The sequence below is a fragment of the Hippichthys cyanospilos genome, chromosome 16, assembly GCF_059441005.1.
Source record: "Hippichthys cyanospilos isolate Australia breed blue-spotted pipefish chromosome 16, RoL_Hcya_1.0, whole genome shotgun sequence".
Taxonomy (NCBI): domain Eukaryota; kingdom Metazoa; phylum Chordata; class Actinopteri; order Syngnathiformes; family Syngnathidae; genus Hippichthys; species Hippichthys cyanospilos.
Window position 1 is genome coordinate 14,215,183 of NC_142384.1, and position 17,432 is coordinate 14,232,614.

Consider the following 17,432-nt stretch of genomic DNA (forward strand, 5'->3'; position numbering starts at 1 on the left):
GTACTGTTTATGTTCTGCTTCGAGCGGAAATGTTAGCTACATAGCTAGCAGACTTACTCTCATTATGTACTCTCACGGTTCCGAAAGCTTAATAAAACAAGCAAGGTAAGGCACTGTAGCCGGCATTCCGCACACGGCATTCATTTATTGTTCGTAAATGTTATTTTTCCACTGTTTTAGGTTGACGAGACGTATCATGTTTAATTCTCGTGTGATCTGTAACATTAAAATATAACTAATTTCCGAGTATCGACCTTATTGGTGAGGATTTCAACTTTTCAGGGAGATCCAGCAATCCGAGCTTGAGAAGTTTTACCATAGATTAATCAAATTGCTCCAGGGGAAAGAGCATGGTCACGAGACTATTGACTCCTTGCAGAGACTGCGCCTCATCCTCTCTGCCACCAAGTACATGAGGACGTAAGTTCTACTGTTCCTAACTCGGGGGAGTGTCTTTGTTCATTGTTTTTTAAAACTACATCCAGTCCTTCTCGCGTTCCTACGGTAGTGGGAAGTAACATAAGGCAAATATAAAGTGCACATAAAATGTTAACTCACCATTTCACCAAATTAACTGTAGCTCTTGTTCCTCTGCAGCGAGCCGAGCCCATCAAGGAGTGATAGGAGACTATGACAAACGAAGTGTGTTGCTTATATCTTGTGGATTCTGTTGTTTTGTTTTTGGTGCAGTCATTGCAGAATATCCCGCTTCACACAGATGGTTTTGAGTGCTTTGGTAGCGATATCCGGTTGCTGCCATGACTTTAATCCAAAAGACCACTAGACACTACTTCTTTCTCTCTTACTCACTTAATAGTTAATTATTTCTAGTGTGGCCTGTATGGCGTCATTAAGTATATCCGCTGTACTAATTGAGCCATGTACCAGTGGTGGTTTTCACTATGAACTGCACTTCCATAAACTATCAGCACATCAGAATGTGAATACTTTTACCACATTTACTTTCCATACCCACTTGGTCTTATTAGTTCACAAAATAGCCCCTGCCAATGCATAGCTCTGATGAATCTTACACTGTATTTTTTAACTTATTAGGTTGCCCCCTGAGCTTCATAAAAGTCTTCTGTCGCTCCTCGATTCCCCTGTGGAGCAGCTTCAAGTGCTGAGTTCAGCTGTGCTCAAAGAGACACCCCCCCTTGCTGGTCAGGCAGAGAACTATGGCCAGGACAGCAACAGTCAGCTTAACACTCACACAGCTGCCCTCCGACTCTCTCAGGTCTGCTTATGTCTTATTTATATATATATATATATATATATATATATATATATATATATATATATATATATATATATATATATAAAATTTTAATTCTTTTTTTCCTTTTTTTTTTTTTAAATTATCCTGAAAGACTCCGCCCAAACGTGGAAAACAGCATGCATAAAGCCAACACATGTGTTTTCAGATTAATGAACCTTTGCACACATTCTGCTCCTAACAGGCTGAATCCCATGATGATCTGTCAGCTCTCTGCACTCAGCTCCTCCGCAATCTGGAGAACCGACCCTCAGAAGGATCCACTCATTTGCTCGCACACACCCTACCAATTGTCAACACCATCCTCACACACAGCCCTGAGAGCCTCAGCGAAGGTAACAATCATAATATTCATATTTTCCTTTAGCTTGGTAATGTTGTAAAGCTTTTGTACACCTGATTTCAGTTTTTCAAGTCCTGTGTGTCATGCGTTCTTTTCTCGTGAATCACTTTAGATAACGTGACCCTCCTGAGTAAAAAGCTTGTAGATTGGCTTCGCTATGCAAGCACCACACAAGGGGGAGGGGCTTCCTCAGGAGGATTCTTCACAGGGTCCAAGTCACGTCAGGTATCCTCATAACTGATATCCGTAACATAGCTCTTTTGTACTTTGTCAAATATCTTTTGTTATCTGGGTTTGGTTAGCCGCTGCCAATTGCAGAATTGGATGGGACGGTGTCAGGAGATTTCTTCACAGTGCTGTGTGTCGGTCAAGGTTTCACGGAAGACCAATGGATGAACGTTTACGCCTTTTCCATGCTACGGCATTGGCTCCTCATATTCCACTCTCTACCCGGTGGCATAATAGCAGACACCGGTATGGTCAACCTTTATTCAAAGCTCTTGAAGTCAGTCCAAATGTCATTCAAGATATATTTTAATATATCAGGGATTTAGCTATTAATTACCCAATGACAATACCCTTGAGTCCTTTTTTTTGTCCTCTGTGTTCCACGCACTACCAATTGCAAGTAAACTTGACAATTTCAGATGACCGCCATTTTTTTTTTTTTGTTATCATCTTCAGCAAACAGGTTGCACCTCAGTCTCTCCCTCTCTCACTCATTTTCTAATGGTAAGAATACTGAGAAACAAATCGACCCCCCCCCCACCCACCCCCCACCTTCTGCATGTGTGACTAAGAAGCCAAATCAATTACATTTTACAAGCTATTCCGCTTTGCACCCTTTGTATAAAAAAAAATGCACACGACACTTGATCTAAAGCATATAACTTCTGTTTCCCACTGTCTCAGGTTTGTCTTTGATGGAATATTGACATCATTAAAAGTCCCTTTAGTCCAATTAATGTTGTGTAATTATTTTAATTTTCGTCTATCTAAAGAATTTCATAAAATCACAATTATTTCGTTTGTTGCAGCATGAGCAGAACCTCCATTGTGCTTTCAATATGCCAAACTGAACAAACTAATTCAAAGTGAACCCAGCTTGAGCAGAAAGGTCTAATAACTTCACGTTTTATAATTCCTCTTCTGTTCACAATTTGTAATTTCAATGAACTTGTTCACATGTCAAGAATGCAATATGTGGGAATTGTAACCACTTCAACTTCTGATTTGTGACCTGCTGTGTTTTAGATGATAGGTCAGAGATCGATGGGTCAGTGGTTTCCATGGTTTCAATCACATCGTCCTCCAGCCGAATGCTGCCTCCAAAGGAGCGCCTAAGAGAGAAGGCCTTCCAGTACTGCCAGCGCCTCATTGAACAGAGTGATCGCAGTATGTTTTTTTTTTTTTTTAATTTTAATTTACAGGTAGTTTTTATTTTGAGATTTAACTTCTTGTCTGTAGCAACACTGTGTAGTACAAATCTATGTTTTGTATTTGAAAGTTTTTTTTTTGTGTGTTTTGGAGGTTTTACGTTAATAAAAAATACTGGACAGTATTGAACACAAATATTGATTGATATGCTAAAAAATCAGTTCACCAGGTACTATGTTCTGTACAGCAGCGATAGTCCAAATATTTATATTGTTTTGGAAATACACATTTTGTAGTTCATTAAAAAAAAAAATCCACCTGAGGGGGGCGGCCATTTTGCCCCTCGCTTTTGACTGAAAATGACATCATAGTTGCTCGGAGCATGTGGGTCTGGAATGTATCCCTGCATAAAAAAAAAAACTGGTTACTATACACTGTATTGTAATATAAGTGTGGGCAACTATTATTTTCTTTTCAATTTTTGTTTCAGAGGCTCAGAAGAAGACAGATGTTGATCTGCAGAAAGCCGTGAGTTCATCCTTTTTTTTTTTTTTTTATCTTTTTCAATCACACTGTAAGGTTGCATAGGAGATTGTCAGATAGGAAAATATTAAGACACCAGAAACAAAAAAAAACAAAAATCATTGAGTGCTGTTGTACTTGTCTTACCACTTTTGTTAATATCCGGCACCGACAAAACATAACTATCAAGTTTAGGTTCATGGTACTTGGTCGTCAAAGTCTCAAATATTTGAACATATACAGCAAGTGTCAGAAATGCCGATTTTAGCAATTAAAACTGAAGTAGGGCAAACCACACTACAGCTTCAGTACAGAGCAATGTTTTTATCAATGTAACAGTAGAATCGTCTCTGCTGTGTTGAAAAAGAAATTTCACAAGTGTATTGTGTTTTTTTCCTCCTTTAGTGTTTGGTGGAAGCAGTGTCTATCCTGGACTGTGTGTGCATTGAGGATGCCTCCTTTGTCTACCGGGTCTTCCCGTGCATCAAGGCGCTATTTGGTCGTCTCAGCTCCGACTTGTCATTCGCCAGAGTCCTGCTAGCTGTGGCACAGTTCTATCTTAATCATGGCATGTATAAAAACAACATTATGATCATTTGGGTACATATCTGTAGTTGACCCAGCCAACCTTCTTAATTAATGACCAATACACACCTTAAAGTTTCATTTAAAAACGGATTCTAATCGGATAGTTTACCTGATGTTCAGTCTCGTTTGGTACTGCTTATAAAAATAATTTTCTTTCTTAATCTTTACCAAAAGGAAGAGTACCAAAATAACTCAAATGTAGAACCAGTTTTTACCCCCCTTTGTCCTTTTGGCTATGGTGTGTTGGTTAACTGATAAGAGTTTTCAACAAAAATAGAATGTGGCTTGTCATAAAGGAAACTTCGTCAGTCACATGTCAAGAGGAAAGAACACACAATAATGCTGGAAAATTGGTTCCTCTGTTTATTGTTTTGTTTCTTGTGCAATTGTTTTGTTTTTTTTACACTGCATCGCACTGCCTTCTCATAGAAAAAGCACAAGCCAAATCAAGATTTACTGTATTAAACTACCAATTTCCACTATACACAATAAGTTTACATAAGTTTGAAATTTCAAAACGAAGTTGTCCATTCGTGGATCAAACACGTATTGGGGACGTGCATTTAAAAGTTCAGGTGCCAAACAATGTTCGCCTTTAAAGACCATTATGAAATATTTCCCAGTCCGAATGTCCTCAACCTATTGTGAGTATTGTACGGGTATCTGAACAGAAACATAAATGAATGTCTTTTCTTGCTCTTTTTAGGCGAAATGGCTGCTGTAGATTGTGACTGCGTATGGAACCTAGTGTTTGGTCGCTTCCCTGCTGAGCTCTTTAATGACCCTTTCCTGGCACACGAGCTTCTACGCTTATTGCGACAAAATCTCGAGAACGTGCAACTCAGAGTTCCCCAGTATACACGCTACTTCCCAAACCTTCTCAAGGTAAAAAGATTAAACTGGGAGAAAAAAAAGGCTGCTTCACCATCTTGTAAATAACATGCATGTCAACATTTGATGGTGTGTTTTTGCAGTTCTTAGCGTGGGATAGCCCTGCAGTGATTGATGACTTTGTTGATCTGCTGCCTTCTATGGTAACATCGGGTACTGCACTGGAGCTCCTGCATACTTTGTTGGACCTACCCTGTCTTTCCGCTACTCTGCTATTGCAACTCAGGTGCACAGTTAACAGATGAGCATTTGTCAAATCTGGGGGGAAAATAGAGGTGCGTCATGTCAGTTGTTTTTTTTTTCCCCAACTGTGTGATTACGACTTATGTCGCAGATCAATGTGTCTGCCCATCTCTGATTCGGGAGGACGCAGCCTCGCGTCAATGGATGCATTCCGAAATCCATCTTTCCGAGGGCTGTTCCTCTTCTTACTTAGAAGTGAAGCGGGCACAGGTGATCATTCAATTTTTTTACCGAAAACGTTTTTTATTCTGAAGAGTTTTGATGAGTTTTGGTGTCATTCTGCTCAGGTGACACAATTGACCGTTTGAGCACGCTTCTTGAGCTCTTATCCGAGTCTGCCAATTGGCCAAGAGTCATTCAGTGCGCCCAGACTGTCCCCATATTGCTGCACATTTTCTTCAACACAGTCATCACGGTGAGGAAAATACATTTTTAGAGCAGTGTTTTTCTTTATTGAGCAGAGCTTATTTTCTTTTACTGAAATCTTCCGTCATACCACCTAACAAAAATGTCACTATTTTGAAATTGCTTTTGGCTTTCTTACCTTGTATTCCCCCTAATTATATTCAAACATTAAGTCACTTGACCAGGTCAAAAGTAAAAGATAACAGATGGAGTTTTTTGTGTTAGGTGGCTGAGAAGACCCTTTTAGGCCAAGTGCTTTTGGTGATGCTGGAAAGAAGCAGCCTTCTCCTCAACATTCCCAAATATATCACAGAGATACACAGGTGCACCTCAACGCACACAAAGCGCTGATCCGTTTGTCTGTTTTTGTTATTTGCATGTCACACTATGGGCACATTGTTTGCAGAGTATTCAGCCGTCAGCTGACGAAACTGTGCAAATTCCATCCTTCTTTGGTCGTCGACCAATCCCATGAGCTTCTGGAGTTTGCTGGAGCCACGGCCAATGTTTACAGCAAACAAGAAATCTACACGCATGTGGTAAGACGATTGACTGTAGCAATATGTACAAATGAATAATACAAGGCCTGACCTCGCCCCCACCTTAGGGAAGAATTAGAAAACAAATAGGCGATGCATTCTAACATGTTGTAAAAAGACTTCCTAGAAGAGCGGAAGCCATTTTAAATTCCAATTGGGCGCTTTTCACTTTCTCCTGTTTTGGTCTCAATAAAATTAAAAGTGTTGTTTTCATATTCATGTGTCTTTAGGTTTTGGTGCTCGGGGAGTATCTTTCTGTGTCATGTGACTCTCGGTGTTCTGTGAAACTCATCACTTCCTGTTTTGAGACTTTGGAGGCAGTACTGTTCGAAATCACATCAACTGCCCCGCCCCCTGGAGCTGGCTGCCCCGCCCCCCGTGTCATCACCACTCTAATGAGCGCCCTCGCTAAGCTGGCGTCAAGATCACATGACCTGATACCCAGGTGACATTGCACGTTTAATGTACGTTTTTGAATCTGTCATAAACACACGTCAGCGTACGATGTTTGTTGTGTCCATCGTAGGGTGTCGCTGTTCCTCTCCAAGCTCAAAAACGTATCCAGAGCTGGGTCCGTTTCCTGGTGCGAAGATGAAGAGGACCTTGTTTCCATAGTAACCCTCGGGGAGGAGTTGTGCGCCCTTCTGAAGACTCCCGGAGTGGCCCAGAGCGTATTGAACCCACCGGCGCACCTCAGCACACCCCAATGGCACCAAGACACCAACGTGGCCATGCCGCTCCAATTGCGAACGCTCACCAGACTCACCAAGGTGCAAGCGTCACATTCTCAGCACGCACCTACTTCGCCGTCACCCTCCACAAGCACGTGAACAAACATCAGCGTCGATCCGCAGAATGCCAAGATTCAGACCCAGAATCTTTGACTTATGTGGTAAACAACAGCTCCACTGTTGCTTCAGCATGCAAACTGTAATTAGCTCTAACTTGGTTGATTTTTGCACTTTTCCTATATACATCACTTAACCCATTCAATCCCAAAGACATATTTTTAAGAGTGCATTCATTCGATTTCAGGTACTTAATTTTAATTTTTACAATTTTCACATTTGTCTAAAAGAGTCTAAAAATGGCTGGTACTAAATACAATTCTAATGTCATCAATTCCTTTAATTCGTTCAGCACCAGTTACACTTAAAAAACAAAGTACCTGGATTGAATGTCCAGATGCTTTAAAAACATAAAAATATGTCTCGGGTACTGATTTAATGACTGGAAAACTGTGATGACAGACCAATCATAAAAGACACTTTACAATCAATGTAATATATTATCTCTTCTTTATTTTTTTTACTACCACATATCAGAAATAAAAATTTACAAAATAGATCATCTGATTTGTATAAAAACAATACATGAATTCTCGAGAGCCTGTTGGCCAGTTAAAAATAGGTGAAGTGTTTTTATAACAACATTTTGAGGAGTACTGAAAATACAGGCATTGACTAGCAGAAAGTGCATTCAGCTTTGAGAAAAATAGAGTAGAACATATCAAAACACGAGATTACAGTCCTTTAGTCATTAAATCAATGATCAATATTTTGTGACTGCAGTTTTTAAAATCACTACTTCAAACTGTTGCGTATATTTTCATAGAAAAACTGAACTGAGCAACTGAATTCAAACTTCAAAATGTGCAGCATATGGGCTTGACTCTACATTTGATGTTAATTTATGTTATTCATGTTATTGAAGTAATTAAATTGTGGCACATTATTAGTAAAAACCATTATTAGTGAAATGCAAGAAAAATATGTTTGCCTTGTTTTCTGCCTTACAATCTTTTGGTTGCGACTGGTATAAGAATTTGAACTATGAAAAAAATGGTAGATTTTCTTATGTTTGCCTTCTCTCGTTGCATATATTTGCAAGTGTCCTCATTTGACCAAATATTGGTCATCTGAACATATTTGCAAATAGATGCTGCACCTATGAGGTAACGATCTAAAATTACTCTATTACTATTTCTGATCGGTCCCTCCAAAAGTATTATAGAAACAAAATTAGTGATTCATGTTCAACTCAGCTTTATCATTGAGTAAAAATTAGTGCGAGTCAGATTTATCATGTCTTACGTTTCAAATATCTAAAACCACTTCATTTTCAGAGCTTGTGTTTTCTCAGCCGCTAACTCGATAACGATCCTCTTGGCGTGAAACCGGCTCACCGTCACCTGGAGGTCTCCGGCACAGGATGAGGCAGGTAGAGGTACCTCCAGATGGCGTAGTAGTGAATGCCCGCTCCGGCCGCTACGAAAAGATGCCAAATAGCGTGGGCGAATGGGACAAAGCCGTCGCTCTTGAAGAAGACCACGCCCACAACGTAGAAGAAGCCTCCCATGGCAAGTTCACACACACCTGCATGGTCCACCTGAAACACGTTGCGCAGGTTCAATTCAGATGCATGATTCATTAGTGGCAGAATATGATCTAATGTAAGATATTATATTTTGGTTAAAGGGGAAGTCAACTAAAAAATGTGCTTATCACTAGTCTAAATGTGGCATTCTGATAAGTAATGCGTTATTATGCAGAAAAATCCACCCATTTTAATCCATATCAGGGAGCGTCCATTTAGCCACTTTGGTCGCCTGAGAAAATCACGGTTGCTCAGATGCCAGGTTATAATTATTGCTCATCTGTTTTCTGAGTTTAGTCATGTGACAAGTTAAGCCGCATTTGGTCATTACCTGAGCCCTGACAACTGTGATGTCATTTTCAGTCAACAGCAGGTGTCAAAATGGCCACAAAAAACATGCTGGTGCTTAATTCATGTTACATAAAAACAATATCAATACTGTGTTTAGACTAGAGGGAAACTGGTCTCAGTTTTCTTGATTCATAAAAATGAGAAATTTAAGCCCGGAAAAATGCTATAAACACATAGGCTAGAGGGTTTGAATAAAACATAGTGTTGTAAAATTAAAAAAAATAAATAATTCGTTGACTTGCTAACTGGGTTGACAGACAGCAGGAGGTGCTGTATTTACCACTGTCCTTAGCTATAACAGCCTCCGGAGGAGTACCACCCCCCCATTTAATATAATTTAATGATAACTCGACCTAAGATTATATTTCAAACATACCGTTGGTCGTTAAGAACACATTTATTTGCAAGTTTTTTTTAAATTCATAATCATTTATTCCTAAATCTTACACATTGTCCCTTTAAGTCAGGCAAAATATTAGAAACTGGGCTCACTAAATATCTTGATTCATAATAATGAAACTAATGTAAAATGACAAACTTAAGTCTTTGAAAAAAAATGCTACATGTCAATTTGATGGATTCACAGATATAAAAAATGAGGACTGGGAAAGTGTGAAAATGCTGGATAGCAGCTAGAAAAAATGGTGCTGACTGCTTTGCAGCAAAAGCTGAATCTTGTTTTTTTTTAACACATCTGCAGAGTGCCAGACGCAGTGTGTTTGGTCCTTGTATGTTGTCAAGTATAAATTATTCAGAATAAATACAGTCAGGGTAATCCATAAGTCATGATACATACAACGGCTCAACTTTATTCAAAACAACCTGATTTTTGAGGTTGTTTGTTGCTTTTTATTTATTCATCTTTGTAAGGAAAATATATAATACCGTACTTACCATCGACAGAATAACCAGCGCGGGAACAGCTCCCATAGCCACATATCCCAGCAACTCCACCAGCTTGTACCTGCCAATAAAAACCGTCAAAGCACGCCTTTTCATATTTAGCATCTTTAATTCTGTCTAGAATATAACAGGATGTGTTTTACTGTAAACACCTGCAAACAGTCCTTTGGTTTCAGCCCTGTTACCGTGTAAGACATGGGGACTCAAATTGAGACGTTACCTCTCATGAAAGAAGAAGACATAGATGGAACCCAAACAAGCCATGACCCAGATCAGCCAGCGCATGTGGCATGCCCACGGGCCCAGCTCCCTCAGCATCAACCTGCCCACACACGTTACGCAAACGTCACAGCGCCTCGGCCGCGACCTCGGTCACCAGTCGCCTCGCATCATCATGTTATTTGTCTCATTAACAGACTTACCAGGGAGAGTAGGAGGCTGCAATGAAGAAGTAGATGGCCATTCGGTCGCACTTGTGGAAAAGTTGCTCCACCTTCCTGCAAAAGGAAATGACAGGTCATTGATATTTTGCAAAAAGGAATAAGAAATTGTCACATGAATGCTGAGAAATGCCGATGTAGCAGTATATATAGTTGGAATGTATACAGTATATCAAGATTGAGCTGAACATTTTGTTCTTTGAATTTAAATCCCTTGAGAAATGATGACGCTGTTATGTAAGGTTAAAGTAAGAATACACTGGACGCACGGCGGTGTTGAGATAATTCCTTGGCTCGCAGTATTTACACAAATAATTCACTCAATCCTTGGTAATCCCTGAAAGAAAGGACTTAATGAATGGTTTCAAACACTGGTTAAACACACGGCCGAGTCTCCCCTATTGAGTAATTTTATTATTTGAAACGGTTAGTGGAAATGTTGGGAAAATCAATAGAACCTCCAAAGTAAACAGACACGGTTATTTTTCTTTTCTCTGTGGTGACATCACATGCACATTGTTCATTTATTTGAGTCCAGTGACACCTCTCATTATTGACACTTATTTTAAGGTCCTGCTATTCTTCATGTTTGCCATATGATGTTTTTTATGAATGTTATGCGCAATATCGTCATAATAACCAGGTCACATCTGTTGTGTATCTCAACACCCCTGGCTATGTCATAATTAACAACATAATGAACAAACTCTATGTGACTGCAAGCACAAACATTCACATCTGGCATCACATGCCAGATGTGAATACCCTTCCAAACACATGCACACACCTGAGGTGGCTGATTTTCCAGGCTGCAGCATGAAAGAGCGTCGAGGTGACAAAGAGGCCAGTGAGTCCACTACCGTAAAGCCAAGCAGCAACGCGATGCAATTGGTCCCCTGACAGGAAGTACAGCACGGAACCACCCAGTAGGCTCGGTAGGATCCAGAACTGTAAATAGCGCATATTTTGTAAATGGGTTTAACTCATGTAAAAACATTAGCCAGTTTTTCCATACATATATATGTGTGTGTGTGTGTGTGTGTGTGTGTGTGTGTGTGTATATATATATATATATATATATATATATATATATATATAATATTAATCGATTAGTATTAAGTGCCTGAAGTAATTAAGTACTTTAGCACTTAAGTACCAAAGTAATCGATTACTTCGGCACCTGATCATAATCTTTCAAAATCGATTATTACTAAAAAATGTAATTGATTACTTTAGTGCAGAATTACCTAAAATAACTGACCACTTTAGTAATGAATTATCAAAGTAATGCATTACTTTAGTTCCTAATGCAGTTAGTGCTGGCTATTTTTTGACCCTGCTTAAGTAAACCACCCGTGAAAAAAAATGAAGATTTTCTACAATATTTCAAATAAATAACATAAAGATGAGGAATAATTCAAATACAATAAAAGTTTCCTAGGGGTGCAATTGTTATTTTCAATCTGTTGTTTAATTTCTGAACTCTTAATAAAATGCAAAAACATATTTTTGTGATTGAATGATTTAAGAGCAAATTAATTGGAACATAAAGCAACGTATTGTTAAATTCTGATATGGTGACTCTTGAGTTATAACTTCACTGTGCAGTGTCGTTAGTGGCGTAATTCAAAATACAAAATTCCAAAACAGCATTAGAAGAGAATCACAACGCATTTCAGGGAGCTCTTTTACTTGAACGAGTGATTTTGTTTAACATTTAAAGTAATGCTACGCAGCCTAATCACTCTTGTTAAACAAACCAATGTGTATCTGAAGGCTTCCCGCCATACCAAAACCTCCAAAATGTTTTTTTTCCTTTCGTTGTTGTCGCTGAACCCCTTTTTTTTTTCTTTCACTGCGCTCTCCGTGTGAACGTTTCTGTGTCTGCCCCTCTGTCTTCTTTAAACGCTTTCCTGACATTGTTAGCATTCCTGCCCTTCTCCTTGTGCAGCTGCCATCTCTGCTGAGTGATTTCATGCTTTCCTAAAAGGTGAGCATGCATGTCGCTACTTGTGATACGCGGCCCGCCTTTCCCTTGTTGGGACTTAACCATCAAATATGACCACGCATTCTCCCTCGCTCTCTTCCATCTTTCATTCACTCCGAGGCCCAAAGCCTTCAGGGATTACAGCAGATTAGGGAACGCTACAGGCCGAATCATGGATTACAGCCCACTGTCCCGAGCAGAGAGCCCCAAATCCTCAGTATTCCGCCTCAATCCTCTGCATCTTTTTCAGGGCTTTCACTCAACTGACATCATTTATTACAAATATAGTAGAAGGGGATAAAACACAATCATTTTCAACTGCGTTATTCCAGACCTCCTGTGTGTGATGGTGTTGATTTGTGACTTACCCCGTGTGTGGCACAGTTAGCAGCATGTTCATAATCAGTGGGTTGGTATCTCTTATTAGCGGGCACCCTGCAATTCATGAACCTGACGATGAAAAAAAAGCGAGAAAAAAATACGTCATTAGCTGAGAGTTGGTGGCATCATTAGTGAGCTTATTGCTTGCTTATAACCTGTGTGTGCGTGCGGATGTGTGAGTGTTTGGCTCATTCTTGCAGGATTTAAATGCTGTTAATCCGCATCACGTTGTCGGAATTTTAACGCGCCCCATCGTTACTTGGGAGACTGTGTTGCTATGGTCACCAGTGATGTCACAGTCTTTCATATCCAGACGGGTTTCCGCTAACTTCTGACATCATTTAAAAATCTAAATCATCCAATAGTTTAGTGCAGGATATGATTATACATTCTGCTTTATACTGTTTATGCTTTTAATTCAGTAACAGCATGATTACACAAACACCCGTTGCAATATTTGAAAGTATTAACTCGGTTGCTGCTGTTGACAGTTAGACATCAAAGATTTATTAGAGCTATTCTATCTATTCAAGATTGAAAATGATTAAATTAAACATTTCAATATGTTGATTAGGGCCTTGAAAAGTGTAAAAAAAAAAAGTTTTAATACAAAAATACCGGTAGTAAGTTTTACACCAACATAGAGATCAAGTTTTTTAAAAAATTAAAGAAAAAAAATCAGATTTATGGGTTGGACCCGAACCAATACCAAGTACCGATACCACTAAAACTTTTCATACACAATCCCATCTTAAAATTTCATGAAATTACAGTAAAGATCTTTTCTATTCTTGTAATTTTCAATTTCTACATTATGATTGGAAAAGTGCTCCAAGAAAGCAACCAATACTATCATTGATGCCTTCAGGAATATAAAACCTTGATATAAGACCAGGATACAATAGTTTGTATTGATGCTCACCCATATATTGATAATATATTGTGCTTAAATCTTCCTCTGCATGTATGTATGCGGTTTAGTCCAGTATAAATCACAGGAGGGAGAAACACATCTGGAGATGTTACAAAACTACACTTAATGCAGCAGGATGAACACACACACACACACACACACACACACAGCGTGAGCTTTAGCCAGGGCCACAGGTGCGTCTGTGTGGGTCAGCGCTGTTATTTAATTACACTTTTGAGAGCATTTCCATCTGCACTTACATTTCCCCCAGCACACCTAGACTACATCTGTTTGTTGTAAGCATTTATTTTACAGAATGCAGTACAAAATCCCTCTTATATAACACATGTACAATGCAGTTCCACTCTAGGAGGAAGTTTAGGATATTTTCCTATATGACCAGGGAGCTCAATAATATTCTCTCAGTCGTGTTTTTCTGAACACTCTTTTGAGGCTATCAATGGACCTGAGTGTTGCATTACGATGTCCTCTAATTGCTTCTGACGGAATCGTGCGTGTGAGTGTGTTTGTGGAGTTGGACTCATGGGAAGGGGAAGACTGATCAGAGGAGACATTGTTGTCATCATCAGCGCAACTATTCTCTTCTCAGGCATGGGCACACACTGTCACTTTGCTTGTGCACGCACACACACACACGTACATATTCACACACATAATACTGTAAATGCCTATAGGTGTTTTTGTATGTGTGAGTCCTTCTCACAAAAAGTTATAATAGCCTATTTCAGCACATTCCATACATTAACAGGATGAGTTATATTTAAGCTGTGTGTGTTTGTGAACACCGTGTGTGTGTGCGTGTGCCTGTGTGTTCAGAGTTATTCCTTTTTCCAGTAACGCTCAAGTTCTTTTCCACTGGGACTCAAACACTGGATTCTCACGATGACACGACCACAAACTCCCATCAAAGTGCAAGCGCCTACAAGATTGTGCATGTCTCGCTTTTATTATTATTACAGTATCGTCAATATGAAAGAGATGCTTTACTTATTTAGCCATGATCAACAGTTGGAAGTTAATATTTCAAATTTTTCCATAAACAATCAATACCTTTAAAAACACAATTTTCCACCTGCTATTCACTGAAAATGACATAACATGTGCTCAAGGCTCAGCTAACAACAAATAATAGAAATGAGTGGCAAATATCAAGGGATCTTTTTTTTTTGTTTGTTTGTTTAAAGACCAACTCGCAAATCATTTTTGTTAAATATTAATGCACTTTTACACTTTCAATTTCGGGAAAATTCTAATAGGTTGGAAATTAAAATATTTTATTTTAATCCGATACATCGGTTAATCAACAAACCATTCACCAGATTAATCGATTATTAAAATAATCGTTAGTTGTCAGTTTCATTCCAAACATAGCTATATCCTGGTTATAAGAGGCCGTGCACACTTTTGCGACTCAGGTGTTGATTTTTACTTCCCCTCTGGAAATGCTTTTTTTTCCTCAACTGTTTTTTTTTTCTTTTTACAAAAGTATCTGAACGTTTACTCTCTTACAGAGAATAGCTTTAGCCAACTTTGCCCAACAAGACGTTTAAAAAACAGTAAAACTTATCATGGTATTAAACTGTAGTAGAACGATGCAGGTAGTAGAGAAAAGGCAGGAAAAAAGTTGATAACTGATTGAGATGCTCTCATAACACACCACTGGAAAATGCACATACACACAATGAATCCAATGCAATCCTTTTGGCTCGGACCGTGCACCTCAGTGCGCTTGGGTGCACTACAACTGTTCCGTTCCAATTTTTGAAAACAAAAAAAGAAAGAAGAGGGAGCGAGACTACTTTTCTCCAACCTTCCAAAAGCGGTTCCCTTCAGGTCCATCTTGTGCGCGTGTGTGCGAGTCTCCGTCTACGGATTCCCCATTCCGGATGTCCCACGGTCGTGCGCTCAAACATAAACACATAAGTCCAGCTGGCCCAATAACAACCTGTAGGTTCGGTTCGGCCGCTACTTCTTTCTACATAATCACGAAAAAGACGGCGGCTTCTCTATGTCAACGCAACTTTTCGCCAGCGTGAGAATGAACACAGGAGGGCTGCATTCCTTTTTGCAAGCTTAGGTGGTGGTCTTGTGCGTAGAGTTCTGTGCAGTCTCGGATGTGCTTGCAGGATGTTCCGCTGGACTGGGCAAGTAATCCCTCCTCCCCTCTCCTGGCCGATGATAACACAGCAGCCAACACTACTCCTCCCCACACAATTTATCTCCTCCCTCTCAAGTCTGTACTGTATTTTAGCTGTAAATATTTGTAGAAGAAACACTGGCCAATGGACTGCAAACACAGTTCTGAAGAAGCTCCTATAGTTAGTTGACACAAACCCTTCAGATGCAAACTGACACCGTCATAAGTAATTGTACATGCACTGTTATTAGTGGGTATCCAGTTTACTTGAAATGTCATTTGTAACCCTTGAGCACAGACTTTGCAAACTATACACATTGCATTTTTTCCTCATTTTTAAAATCCGTTTAAAGGCATAATAATTCGAGTTGTATATGATTTTTTTTCCTTCAACCACCCAAAGTGTTCAGTGGCATCAGTTTTATCCATACATTTGTAGGTTAATTTATTAACATCCACAAAAAGTTGAAAAATGGTATGGTCTGTCTTTGTAGTGTGTGACCTGATAATGACACTTTATGACATTTGGAGTGCCATGTCTCTATCGCCACCTACTGTCTTGAGGTGAAACACAAGTCAACAAAGAATTTTCTGTTTGTTGACAGTTTGACCACCGCTCAACAGAATGTTGCAAAAATCACAGGAAATCAATGTAATAAATCTTATTATAATGCATCTAAAAATAATAAGAATTATGATGATGGTTTTATATGGTCCAAAATTTGGACAATGAGTATTTTTGTACACAAAATCTGGCACATTCAGCTGCAATCACATAGAAATGTCAAAACCGTTGCATTTTGAAATTTTACATGTTTTAATCATTTGATGGAAATTTCAGATCCCTGGTGTTTTTTTCCATTGATTCTTTTATGATAAAAAAAAATCAAATGAATTTCCATATTTTGTAACATAATGTCTTTACGTCAACAGTTTTCATATACCAATATCATTTTGTCAGGAATTCTGAGACTGCCTGACAAAAAAAGCTTTTATTCTAGTGTTTAGCTCTACAGCTTCCAGTTATCCAATACATGTAGGTGGATGTTTGACTTTTAACCAACACTTCAGATTTGCCTCACAGGACCTGGAGGTAGCCAACAAAATGTGTGTGTGTGGTTTTTTTTTTTCATCCTTCTCACAGCAGGCCAGCTTCGACTAACAAAACATGGCTGTTGCAGTCCTCACACCTTAATAGACATCTTGGTGAGTTTTGATACAGGGGCACTTTAATATGCTATTATGGTAAAGTATGTTTTTAGACACTAGCACTTGCTATACTGTCAGTATATCATCGGAAGCCACCATATTAATCTGTGAAAATTGATCAGAGAAGGATTGGGTGGAACAAACCATTTTGAGGTGGGGAAGTTGTGTCATTTTCAGTCGGCAGCATGAGGAAAAATATGTTTTTAAAGGAATGAATTGAACGGGAAAAATAAAACAGTTGTCAAATAAAAACGAAGTTCAAACTTTTTACTCCTTCAAATGGCTAAGTTTAGTATTTCTTTAACACTAAAATGTAAAATACAGGGATTTGAGTTGTCTATTGAAATGTAATTCTTTTTATGATTTATGGCTATCCTCACATTCTCCTTTTTCCACTGTGGTGGTTCCAATATTTATCACGACATAAATGATTCCACAATCTTAATGTGTTCTCTCTCAGCTAAAATGTTACTCACGCAGACAATTGGCACCCACAAAAATGTCTATTTTAGAAAAATGTAGGCTGAAAA

At 39.0% G+C, this 17,432-nt stretch overlaps 2 protein-coding genes across 3 annotated transcripts; one reads left to right on the forward strand and one right to left on the reverse strand.

The window, feature by feature from the left end:
- Positions 1 to 11: 11 nt before the first annotated feature.
- On the forward strand, positions 12 to 9,897 carry ap5z1 (adaptor related protein complex 5 subunit zeta 1). Of its 2 annotated transcripts, XM_088436966.1 has the most exons (18): positions 12 to 105; positions 283 to 420; positions 1,057 to 1,237; positions 1,461 to 1,611; positions 1,732 to 1,844; positions 1,922 to 2,093; positions 2,304 to 2,351; positions 2,874 to 3,014; positions 3,487 to 3,524; positions 3,924 to 4,086; positions 4,813 to 4,991; positions 5,081 to 5,223; positions 5,332 to 5,450; positions 5,528 to 5,655; positions 5,871 to 5,968; positions 6,052 to 6,184; positions 6,415 to 6,629; positions 6,711 to 9,897. In XM_088436966.1, exons 1-18 carry the CDS (start codon positions 65 to 67, stop codon positions 7,012 to 7,014), a joined length of 2,505 nt encoding a protein of 834 aa, XP_088293092.1. In that variant the 5' UTR covers positions 12 to 64; the 3' UTR covers positions 7,015 to 9,897. The 2 variants fall into 2 exon arrangements, with proteins under 2 accessions (XP_088293092.1, XP_088293093.1); XM_088436967.1 differs by lacking the exon at positions 2,304 to 2,351 and having other exon boundaries at positions 6,711 to 9,896.
- Positions 7,466 to 15,723, reverse strand: mmd2a (monocyte to macrophage differentiation-associated 2a). The gene is made up of 7 exons (XM_088436968.1): positions 15,367 to 15,723; positions 12,610 to 12,691; positions 11,042 to 11,202; positions 10,237 to 10,311; positions 10,035 to 10,136; positions 9,806 to 9,875; positions 7,466 to 8,572 (listed from the first exon to the last, which is right to left on the reverse strand). Exons 1-7 carry the CDS (start codon positions 15,393 to 15,395, stop codon positions 8,372 to 8,374), a joined length of 720 nt encoding a protein of 239 aa, XP_088293094.1. The 5' UTR covers positions 15,396 to 15,723; the 3' UTR covers positions 7,466 to 8,371.
- Between the last annotated feature and the right edge of the window lie 1,709 nt (positions 15,724 to 17,432).